Consider the following 12,169-nt stretch of genomic DNA (forward strand, 5'->3'; position numbering starts at 1 on the left):
CGGATCTGCCTCACTTGGTCATTCTCACACCAAGAGGGAGGCAGCCACCTGGGCACCCGAGCCGGGTTTCCGGTTCTGAACTCAGAGAAATGAGCCTAGGACCGTGGTTGGCAAACTGCGGCTCGCGAGCCACATGCGGCTCTTTGGCCCCTTGAGCATGGCTCTTCCTAAGCCTTAGGAGTACCCTAATTAAGTTAATAACAATGTACCTACCTATATAGTTTAAGTTTAAAAAATTTGGCTCTCAAAAGACATTTCAATTGTTGTACTGTTGATATTTGGCTCTGTTGACTAATGAGTTTGCCGACCACTGGCCTAGGAGAACTGCCTTTTCACACTGTGGCTGCTAAAAGATGAATTAGTATCCATTCTAGCAAGAATTCATGTGAAGATGATTTTTTTTGAAAATACAAATGAAGAATAGTTTGGAAAGAATTGGAAACATGTAGAAAATCTAATTGTTTCCAGAAAATATGGAGAACAGCTATAAGATGCTTGCACATTTGGAAAAAAAACAAAACACCACCATTTCTATAACAGCTATGTCTTTGTAGGATGTACAGATGGTGTCAGACAAAATTATTTTGCCCAAAAACGCATGAAACTTGGGGTAGTCCAGGTCCCCCTTTACCATTCAGAAAGTCCAACATAAAGTCCGAGTGACCAAACAACACAGTTGTAGAATCAGGAGGCCTGGCTTCCACACCTGGTGGGGCCCCGAAGCCACCCCTCATCCCAGGCCCCATTCCTGCACCTGTGGCCTCCAGGGACCCTGCAAATCCTGGGATTCCTTTACCCCTTTCCATGTTCTCCCAAACCACCCAGCATCACAAGATGATATTATTTCACCCCCTGAGTGGGCTCAGGCCCTGGCCTCTCTCAGCTGTATGCTAAGCAGCTCTGTGAGGCTCAGAGCCAGGAGCAGAGCTGCCTGGTTTTTGGCAACTGGATAAAGCGAGTGGCTTCAGAGCACTGAGATCTGGAATAATGCGGATACGTCAGTAGACCCATTTCGGGCCACCCCGATGACTCTGTGCATACAGTGTGCAAGGGAGAGGCCTCATGGCACGGCGCCCCGAGGGCGCCTGCCTGCTTGGTAGAGGGGACACCCTGTAGGTCCCCTCTCCGGCCCTCGACCCCAGCAGGGCCTCCCCAAGGGGACAGTGGTCTCCTCACAGCTGCCCTACACCCCACTGAGACACAAACAACACCCTCTTTTGAGGCAAACAACTGACCACCCAGGCTTGCCAAAATGAGGACAGGCTGTGACAGGGGGCCGTTTTATTTCAAGGGTTTAATGGGAGATGAAATAAAAAGTTTCATCTATTAAAAAGAAAGGCAATAGACTGCCTTCTTCCAAATAAACAAACTATCCTTTGAACAAGAAAACAGCTTCCTAACCGGGTCAGGCTGGGGCCAGATCATAAAGGAGTCACGTGTCCCTCAGGCCCCCCCGCCCCCACCCCCTACGCCCTGATTTCTGCCTCTGCTGCTTTGAGGAGTCCACTCCCTCCTGCTGAGGCCTTGCCAAGCAATGATCCGATGAGCCCATCTGACATAGGCCCTTCCCAGGATGCAGTGCTTACAGGTGGAAAGGGGCCCCTGCAAATCTCTTTAAGGGTAGAATTCCAGGCGGGGGGGCGGGGGGGGGGGGAATTTTCCTGGAATCTCTCAAATCGCACCATAAAGCCAGCTACCAGCCTCTCAAAATAGAAGACTCACCACCCTTCCAACTGTCAACATTCTATGGGCTTTCAAAAAAAAAAATCTAAACCACCTGGCCAGTGTGGCTCAGTGGAGGAGCGTCAACCCAGACACCAAGAGGTATCCAGTTCAATTCCTAGTCAGGGCACATGCCCAGGTTTCAGGCTCAATCCCCAGAGGGGGACGTGCAGGAGGCAGCCGATTGATGTTTCTAGCTCATCAATGGTTCTATCTCTCTCTCCCTTCTTTTCTCTCTAAAATCAATAAAAAGATATTTTTAAAAGAATCTAAAGCATTCTTTTTCCTCTTATATTTACAACTTCTCTGCCTAATGATTACAACTTCTTTGTGTAAATGTGTAAAGACTGTGTTATGTGGAGTGACTTACAGGATAGCAAAACTTGACAGGGTAGAACAATCTAGAGAATTTCTCTCAACTCCTACATTCATGTTCTGTTGTCATTGTTTATTTTATTGACTAAATAGAGTGCTACTGAGGTCTCCATTATTTCAGCACCTCATCTGGGTACCAGGGATATAGATGGAATTCTGACCCTACCTTGTCCTCAAAGAGCTGATAGACTGTTTGGAGGAGAGGAGAGAAGTTAAGACACTCTACCACGCCCGCCCCCCCCCCCCCCACCAACACCAACAAAAAAAAAAAAAGACAGAGCCAGCACAGAGCCTTGGGGGGCGGGGGCACAGAAGAACATCTGGACCTCCATGTGCAGTGGTATAGGTTGTGCACTGCCCAACTCAAGGTCACCATCACATAAATCACATTTACTCTGGAGCCCCCTGGAAACTCTGAGTGTGGGAGCCTGTGAGACTCTCAGGACAAGCATCTGGGTGTCAGCGACATGTAGGTCTAGAGAAGTAGGGAGGAGTCCTGGCTCCTAGAGAGAAGCAGGGAACTGCTGAGAGTGATGGGATGATGCATTTCCTGCTGTGAGAAGGGCTCAGCTCTCCAGTGGAGGTTCAGGAGAAGGAGTCACTGATTAAAGTGTGTTCCATTTGGGGTCATTCATGTTACTTCCCAACCCACTTACAGTAACCACAGTGACTCCCAGGGCTTTATATGATCTGTTGTCTCCAACTCTCACCTCTCTCAATTCACCACCTGCCACTTCCTCTCCCTACCCCTCCCTCGCTCTATACCAGCCATACTGCTCTCCCATACTGATCTTTGAATGAGCCATACATGTCATGTGCCTACTGCAGGCCTTTGCCCCAGCTGCCCCCTCCACCTGGAGCTATACTCTTCCAGCTGACCAGTATCCAACTTCATCTCTCATTCCGATAGTTGCTCAAACTACACATCCTCCGTGACTTCCCTGACCTCCTCATTAAGAGCCTCTCCCCACCCCCAGGCATTCTGGATCTCCGGACGGTCCCTCTACTTGCTCATTTTTCCAAATCACCTTTCATCTTCTGGTAGACTGTGGATTTACTTCCTACCTACTTTAATGCTTGAAGAGCAGGATTCATCAGACTCGTTTCCATGTCTTTGGTTTTCCACCATCTTCTGCTATAACTTGGTTCTAATTTTCTGAGTATGGCTATTGAGTCAGAAACCTGGAAATATATTTTATTCAGTGGACTATGATCTGTACGTTTAGAAGATGATGTAAATGCTAATCGAGATCCAGTAGAAACAGAGGATCTGAGTCAACATTATTCCTCAGCCAGTGGTTCTGTACTCTGAATACACACTCATCATGAATAGAAAATATATAGCCATATTCATAACATGCAGTTTAAAGGAAAAGATTAGGGTTTTTGCCATCAAAACTAAAAAACACTTTTAAAATATGCCATCAAATTATTTCATTGAAGTATTGGGTAGTTGAGCAAATACTGAGTAGTGAGGGAAAGGCCTTGGTTTCTCCTCTTGGCTCATCCAAAAACTGTGTGCAGCACTGGATAAGACTCCACATCATCCAAAAGTGCTCCCATCCTCCAAACACATCCTTTATTACATTTTAAAAAATTAAGTGAGAAAACAGAAGTTTCACATTGTACCAGAACTGTGACTAATGCTACTACTTTCTTTAGCTACCAGGATACTGCCACAGTCCCCTCAGCAGGGGGTGCAGGCTCAGTGCTCGTTTCCAGCAGTGGAGATAGATGCGCGCTGATCCCTCCATAACTTTCTCCTCTCTCTTTGTTTGTGCTGACAGCCCAGCATGGGTCTGCGTGACCCCAAAGGGCTCTCTCGCCCGCAGAGACCAGGATTTCAGCCTCCTTAACACCAGGCTTTCAGCTACTCAGTAAGCTTTTGTCAGTTTAGGTCACAAATAAGTGAGAAATGTTCCTTTTAATTCTGGAAAGGAAGATACATAAGTCTTCCCTCTATTTTTGTTTCCAACACAGCACCCTGGAAATAATGACTGAGGTCAAAACCCACATTTCTCTGGAGCCGAGCATCCTGAAACACAGTGCAGAAAAGGCACACCACTTTTGCAGAGGTGGCCTGATTTTGATGTGCTGTGGAGCAAAGAACCCTGGCCTTCAAGTCAAGAGGACCCAGAGACAGTCAGTTACAGCTGTGCCCTTACCGGGGGGCCCCAACTTGGGCAAGTCCCATATCTTCTTGGAACATCAGAGTCCTCGCCTGAAAGCACCCCTCCCTCCCAGGATTGCCATGGGAACTGAATGGGATGAGGTCTGAGAACATGCTTCCAGACCCTCAGAGAGCGATGCCCACAGGGAAAGATCATTTCTGCTCTGGGACTAAATTCTAGCGCCAACATCAAGCCGAGGACAGCAAGATTGGAAAGTCATTGGAAAGAGTTCATTATGACCTGGGTCATCCGGAACAGTGTTTCACTGGCAAAAACTTCCTCCCCAAGGAAGAGCCCTCGCCACACAGGCTCCGTGGAGGTGCCATGGGGATGCCATGGGCAGGCAGGGAGAGCTTCCCAGCCCCAGGAGCTGCTCCCAGGGCAGGGGGGCAACCACCTCTTGGCCGCAACAGGACTCACCAGGTAGCGCTCCTCCTGCCGCATGCTGGGCGTGCGGATCATGTGATTCTGCTCCCCTCTCCAGTCTCCAAATCGACGGAAGAAGTAGTTAGACAGAAACCGGTTGACGGGGTCTCTGATGATGTTGATGTAGACAGGCTGGTCTCCTCCAAACCTAACAAGCACACGAACACGGAGCCGGTTACAACCCGTCACTTCTGGAGGGAAAGAAACCGCTGAGACAGACACCGTCTCCCTCTAGGTCAGTGGTTCTCAACCTGTGGGTCGCGACCCCTTTGGCAGTAGAACGACCCTTTCACAGGAGTCGCCTAAGACCATCCTGCATATCAGATATTTACATGACGATTCATAACAATAGCAACATTACAGTTATGAAGTAGCAACGAAAATAATGTTATGGTTGGGTCACAACATGAGGAACTGTATTTAAAGGGCCAGAAGGTTGAGAACCACTGCTCTAGGTTAACATGCTATCATCAGAGCCGTGTGCTAAGGTACCAGTGAACAATGCAATCAGCAAGCAGTTTCCAGACAGGCATTTTATCATCGTGCAGAAAGAGCCTGTCCGGGGACCTGTGGGGAGGCTGCTGGGACTGTTCATAAAAATGACCTCATTTGTCAACTCTCTTACTAGGTTGTAGGTCTGAGGAGCGGACCAGGCTGTACTGGAGTTTGCATCCCAAGGTCAGGCACAGACCCACAGGCACCTGGCTAGGCCTCGGTGAGTGTTTGAACTGACTGCTGCGTTCTGATCATCCTGCAGGTCAACAGGACATACCCTACGTTCTAATTTAGATGGCCTCAGGTGAGGGGCTCTGCCGAATGTGGATCAGGGAGTCAACATTTCTTAAAAGTTCACCATTTACCTTATGAATACTGTATTTGTCCGATTCACTGCAGCCTCACAACATCTCAATAGAGTAGGAACCATAATTATCCTTGCCTTCATTTGGGGAAACTGGGGCAGGGAGCGGGTGAGTCACTGGGCCAGGATATGAACCTGGGTGGTCTGGCTCCAGACTCTGTATTCCAAACCATGGACAGAGGATGCTGGAATTGGTACATGTAAATGGGAGGAATCTCAGGTACACAACAAAAATCAGCATCGTTATCCTCAAGTGACGCAAAGGATTGCAGATAAAAATACAGCAAATATTTAGGCGTTCCCACAAAGGAATTGAATTAGACAAATGATTTGACTGCTGGCCCAAGAGCTAGTCCTTCCCAAGACAAAATGACGAGGTTGGCTGAATTTTTCGTAAGGTCCCTCTCCTTTCTCTTTGAACGGCCTGCAAGCCGTGACATGAGCAGCCTAGACAGAACACTCCAGGCTCTGGACAGAGGTCTTGCCCTGGGGACCTCCTGAGGGACCCACAGGCTTCTCTCGCCCTGTGACCCTGTGACCTTCTGATGAGGATGCCTAGACATTCCATCAGGGGTCAGAAAGAGCTCCAAGAAAACAAACTGGTGTAACCTGCTCCCACCTCTACCCAGTTGGCAGACTCTTCGCCTTTCAAAACCAGCCCAGAATCCCAGTCACATCCTTCAGCAATTAACTGTGTCCCAGCGTCCATCCTATCTTCTGCCTCCAAGCCCTGCCTCTAGCACACTGTGTGTACATCTGCCTCTCCCGTCAGACTGTGGACCTCCTGGAGCCAGGAACGATGTCACTGAGTACAGTACATGGCACATAGTAGGTGCTCAACCATGAAGAAATGAATGCCTGCATGCAGGCTTATAAGTTTGCATGTTACTACCAAAATCACAGGGCTCAGTTGTAGGAGGAAAGCTGACACACAGCACCAATCCTTTTTGCGTATTTATTCCTACAATGTTGTCCTCAGCTTCTCTGCATTTTTCAAGAGAATCTTCAGAGACAAGAATATAAACAAAGATAAAGAAATGACTCCAATGGTGGAATCTCAGGCACTGGGACATGTGACTAGTATTCAGGAACCTTGAATACAGCATACTGGAGAACTTGCTGCTCATGAGTAAGGTGAGCTGTGCCAACAGGAAATTTGTCAGTCCCCATATGTGCACAAGATAACATTCATGCTACCTGAACAACAACTAACTAGTCCCAGAAGTCAGCTGTGCCAATCACCAGCTAACCATCATCATCCTAGATGCATCTTTCTCTTCTAAATGAAATCGTGTTCATATCTATGATAAATAGCAGTTAAAGTAATAATTCTAGGGCTTAGGAAGACAAAGCATGAACATTAGATGTAAATGCAACCAAGCCCTCGAAATTGTATCATGCTTTAAAACCTCAACTGTACTTCTATGTCATGTGAAGAATGACTAATTAGCAGAAGTGTCTAGTCATGGAACTTAATCCCAGCTTCCCACTATGAGATGGTCCTTGGTCTGGCCACAGCCAACCTCTCTTGAAAGCTACAGATGTGAGGATTGACAAGGCTTTGAGCATGGGTGACTTGCTCCTGTTTGCATGTTGTAACCCAATGCAAGAATTCCAGGGGAATTGTCCAAAACAGAAGTTGTAGGCAGTTCAAGAATTTATTGTCAAGGATCAGATAATATAATAGCCTCTCTCTTGCGATTTCTGCAAGAGAGGTGTCTGATATATACCCTCCTTCCCAGAAAGTGACAGTGATAATAGTTTCAGCCTGCCAATTCTCATCCTTTTTCCAGGACACATGGCTCCCTCCCAAACTGCCGAAATCAGAAGGGGCATGTCGGTAATACAAAAGAGGCCAGGGAGGGAAAGAAATGTCTCACCCTCATTCCATTCTCTCTCAGGTCAGTTCCGCCTCTCAGTAATTTTTAAATTCTGGTCAGAAATCCTGGTCACCCTTAGAGGGTCTCTGAGTCACTGAACCCACTGCCTGCTGCTGATTCCATTCTAGAGGAAGATGCTGTGTACGCCCCGCCCCCACTTCCCACCGCCTTCTTGTTCAATCCCCCAAGAGAAGATTCCACCGCCTCCCTGCAAAGTCCATCCTATGGGTCCACCCCACAGTCGAGGAGTCTTTGTTACAGGCACCCCAGATTCCTAATCTTCCTTTTGTGGGAACTTCCTTTTGTTTGATCCAGTCCACACAAAGGATTAGCTTCTCTTCCTGGGCTTTTACAACTTTTAGACTTTTCAGCTTCAATGTGAGTGTGTGTGTGTGTGTGTGTGTGTGTGTGTGTGTTTAAAATTCCTTTAGTGTTTGCTCTAATTTGGTCTTTATTGAGCTGTAAAATACTGTGGTGACCACAGCTCATGACAGGGTTGTGTGAACAGGAGAGAGTAGAATCAGGCCATAATTTTGTTTTTCACTTAACAACACACCCTCTTGTCCCTTGGTCGCCACAACAATGATTGCATTTTTGAAGTTCTCTTTTAAGTTATCCTAAAATAGCAGGGATTTCCCATTTCTTTGGCATTTATTTGTATATAGGTCATATTCACCAACACTTTAATCACTTCTGTGGGTCTCCTTCTGGTCCTCTGCAAATTTATCATATTATTTCTATTTTTCTTTTCTTGATGAGAACAAAGATCCAAAGCAGCATATAATTCTCTAGGAATAATAACTGCATGGTTCTCAGTTTTTTCATGCATTTTTAAATATCTCACTCTGAGCATTTTCTTCCCCCTCTGCTACCTCAATCGACCACCTTTTTGGCAACATTCGTCACCTTTTTGATGAGCTACACAAAGCACCTGGATAAGAATTTTAGGTACACTTTTACCGGCACACATCTCTAGGTTCTGATGATCCCAAACAGAAACTCTGTGCCCATTAAACAATAAGCCTCCTTCCCCCCTACTCCTAGCCCCTGGTTACCACCATTCCACCCAAAGTCTATCTTCTTTGTAACTTCTGGCCTGAAAGTCGAAGTTATCCTTGTCCTGTTACCTACAATAAAAGATGAAAATACTGAGGCTGGCAGTCCACAGCTTTGATCTTTGTAATGAGGGACGGGACACTCTGAAGTGAGAGAAAAGCCCTCCTGGGAAAGCAGATGATTGGGGGCAGATGAGGAGCTGCCTGGGGTGTGGGGCCAGTAGCGGTAGTTATTGAATGGTCCTTTGCTAGAAGCTAAGGCCAGTAATGGACCACTCATGGGGTAGGAAGTCCACCCTCCATCCTCACAATCCTAATAAGTGGACACTTGGTCTTGGCTGTCCCGTATAGGGCCTCCCATCGCAAAACACAATCAGAAGAGACTCAGCCACTCTGCTCCCTGGCTAGGGAACATTTATTTAGTAGGAAGTGGAGACAAACAGGGTGAAGGGGGTGGGCAGTTGAGCCACTGGAGTTGGGGTTCTTGCTCAGAGAGGAAGATGGCTTGATAAAACAGGACGTAAGCAGATGACCTGGAGGAAGGTCCTTCCCATGCACAGGGAAGTGAGCTCAGGGCAAGTCCAGGTTATGCTAACCCTCAGGCAGCCGCAGGGTACACTCACTGCAGAGTGAGAAGGGAAGAGTGAGGAAGAGACGGCCATTTTAGGAAGATCAGTTCTGTTGTGTTGAAATGGGATAAACTGAGAGAAATCTCTCATTTTCAAATCAAACTTCTGGGCTCTGCTGAAGTAGGTAAAGAAAGTGGTCACTACCTTTGTCTTCGACGTTTGAGGCTTGGTGACCACTACAAAAGAGAGCTGCAGGGCACAGCATTTAAAAGGATCACTTCGCTAATGAGAGTAAAAACAAAGTCAACATTTAGAAATAAGATGTGGAAACCCGACTGCGTTATAGAATTAACTTAGCAAGATCAGATTTGTTTTGTTAAATAATGCCATCAGAGGGCAGACTTTGTTCACGTCAGTAATAAGACTTCCCTTGAAGGAAAGAGACGGAGTGTCCAAAAGGCCGCCCCTTGCACAGTGCACCCTGCCAGCTTCTCTAGTGATTGATTTCGTTTTAAATGTTTTGCTTTTGTAAGTTAATGTTGGTATTGGAGCCATCATCTGAGACAAAAGATGAAATAGAAATGGAAGCAAAGCAGGGTGAGGGGGTCATGGTGAGAAAGGAAGAAGGACATAAGAAAGCTTCAGAGAGGTGGTAGTTTGAAATTATTTAGCACATTGATATCGCCTGTCATTCACTCGGACTATTCTGATAGTACTGAGCTCTGACACAGAACTTCACAACGTTGTCCTTGCAGGACCCAAGTTGGGGGATGAGGGGAATTGTGAATTGAAAAAAGAATTACTGCCTCCCCCCGCCCCCCCGCAAAAAGTTTAGAAAACAAACAAAAAGTAGGGGCAGGAGGAAGACAAATTGAGTTGCCTGTCACATTTTTTCCAGTGTGTCGATCTAAGACAAACTTAAAGCCATGCTGTTGATGTTGGGAAGTTAAACCTTTTCAAAAATTACAGTTCTTGAAGTTACTTCGATAACTGGGGACAGACACATGAAACCATAGTATGCAGATATTAAAACTCCTCCTTAACCATCATGGAAAAGAGTTGTATCTCTTAGACCAAGGTAATTTGGACTCAATTCCCAGCTAGTCCGGGTGGAAAACTCTTGGCCATGTGTGAGAGACCACTACCGTGGGAGACTCCCCCAATCCATACCAAAGGCTGAAGTTTCGGCGTGCCTGTGTTCATCTCTCCTCTGGCAGGAAAGCTTCCCCAACGTAACCACAAAAACACTAGACAGGCCCGATACTGTTGTTTTCCATGGTTGAATTAATAAAACTGGATATGGTGAAATGGTTCCTTCTAGCTCTAAAGCAAGGACAAAGGAGGGATACAGAAGGGTACCTAGATGGTGAATAAATGAAATAAGTCAGCTATTGAATAGCCAGAAGCTCACAGGATAACATTTCTCAGAGTGTCTAAACTTCAAGGTAACAATGACCCATTAATTGGGGGGGGAGCGGGGGGTGCAGAGAATTAAGGAGCAATTCATTTTGATATAATGCCATACCCTTCAGAAGTTCAGGAAATTCTGGTGCAAAAGAATGTGTGGGGAGAGAAGCCAGACTTTGATTCTTACATTCTGCTCACCAGCAAGTACCTTGTGACACGTTAAGAATGTAAGGAAGATTAGAAATAAAACATCAACAAAGAATATTGGGTTGCAATATCGATTCTTCTCTTCATAACCTCATTATCTTGAAACAAGGCAGCCACATGCCTGTCAGCAATGATCAGGGCAGGTTTATTAGGAGCGGTCAATGATCTCTACGCCTTACCATTCAAAATATAAAACGCACTTTAAAAACACATGGAAGCCCTCTTAACAAGCCCCAACTTCATTGTTTCTCTCTAATTGTATATTTTGGGGCGCTTTTTTTTGTATGCCACACTTTGCCCATTTATACCTGAGACATTTTCCTGAAATAAATCTATTCCCTTGAAAAAGAAAAAGGTGATTTTTAACTTCCCATGTTCTGTGAGTAGAACATCGTGTTGTAAAGAATGAAAGTTCAATTTGTCATTCTACCCGTTTCCGGAGGTCTTGCACCTGAGGCCGCGGCCCTGTGCATGTGGCTGGGAAGCGGGGTGAGGCTGCTCCCGCAGTTAGCATGAGCTTATTAAAGGAGCAGAGCTGGTCAGCTCGGTCTCTGCCTTTGCCTGCTTACAGCCTGGGCTGCCATGCACCGCAGTTTCCATTCGCTGGGTGCTCTCTGTCCCTCTGTTTGTCCTGCTTTTGCTCATGCTGGTTCCTGGGCCGCCAAGGTCTTCCCCTTCAATCTGTCCAAAGCTGGCCCACCCCTCACATCCCAGCAGCGATGGCTCCTGCTCGCAATGCCCTCCAGTCTTGCTTTTCAGGGTGGAGGGTCCTGCCTCCCACTTCCTCTGGAGGAGACCCTGTGATTTTCTCCTCCAGTTCATCACACTTTGTTGCTGCTTCTTCATTGATGGGAGGAGAGTTTACAGTTACCTCAAAGCAAGGACAATGTTTCTCGTTCCCTGCAGAAGCCCCAGTCCTAGGGCGGTGTCCAGGGGACAGGGGGTCCTCAATAAACATGTGTTTAATTGAACAAAATGGAATGGAGGAGTCACCAGCAGGAGCAGGGCCCCGCCCTCAAAGCATTAGATAGAGACACCAGGAGGCTACCCACAGCAGGAGCCAACCCACAGCCAGACTCCTGCTGAGATGCCTTTCAAAGCCACTGTGACTACATAGAATGTTTTTCTTTCCAGAGAACCTGAAAGGCTTTCCTTCATGTGCTTAGGGCATCCCTCTAAGGTGGTAGTGGCAGGAACTGCCCTACTTTACAGATAGAAAAACAGAGACCCCCCAAGAGGTTAAACTGCTCGCCCAGAATCATGGTCAGTGAGAAGGTCTAACACCCAGACCAACACTGTCTGCTGCAGATGTGGTGTCTTCTAAAGGTATTTATCTTTTTTCTTTCTTTCTGAATTAAATTAATCAAGATTAAACTCTTGAACAGGTTTTCGACATTAGGGGCCAGGATATAATACAGTCATCGCCCTGGGCCCAGCTCTGCTGCTCCAATTAAGATATGGGCTTTGGCTTGTCATTAGAGTTTTCACTGTCCTGAGC

The 12,169-nt window shown here is 46.7% G+C and overlaps 1 protein-coding gene across 1 annotated transcript in view; it reads right to left on the reverse strand.

Moving 5' to 3' along the window:
* UST (uronyl 2-sulfotransferase) overlaps window positions 1–12,169 on the reverse strand; it is a 167,502-nt gene that overhangs the window by 85,210 nt on the left and 70,123 nt on the right. Inside the window, exon 7 of the mRNA XM_006089245.2 lies at window positions 4,689–4,842. Within this exon, the coding sequence (XP_006089307.2) occupies window positions 4,689–4,842 (154 nt within the window). The remainder of the gene's footprint in view (window positions 1–4,688; window positions 4,843–12,169) is intronic.

The sequence above is a fragment of the Myotis lucifugus genome, unplaced genomic scaffold (genome assembly GCF_000147115.1).
Source record: "Myotis lucifugus unplaced genomic scaffold, Myoluc2.0 scaffold_57, whole genome shotgun sequence".
In the NCBI taxonomy this organism is placed as follows: Eukaryota; Metazoa; Chordata; class Mammalia; order Chiroptera; family Vespertilionidae; genus Myotis; species Myotis lucifugus.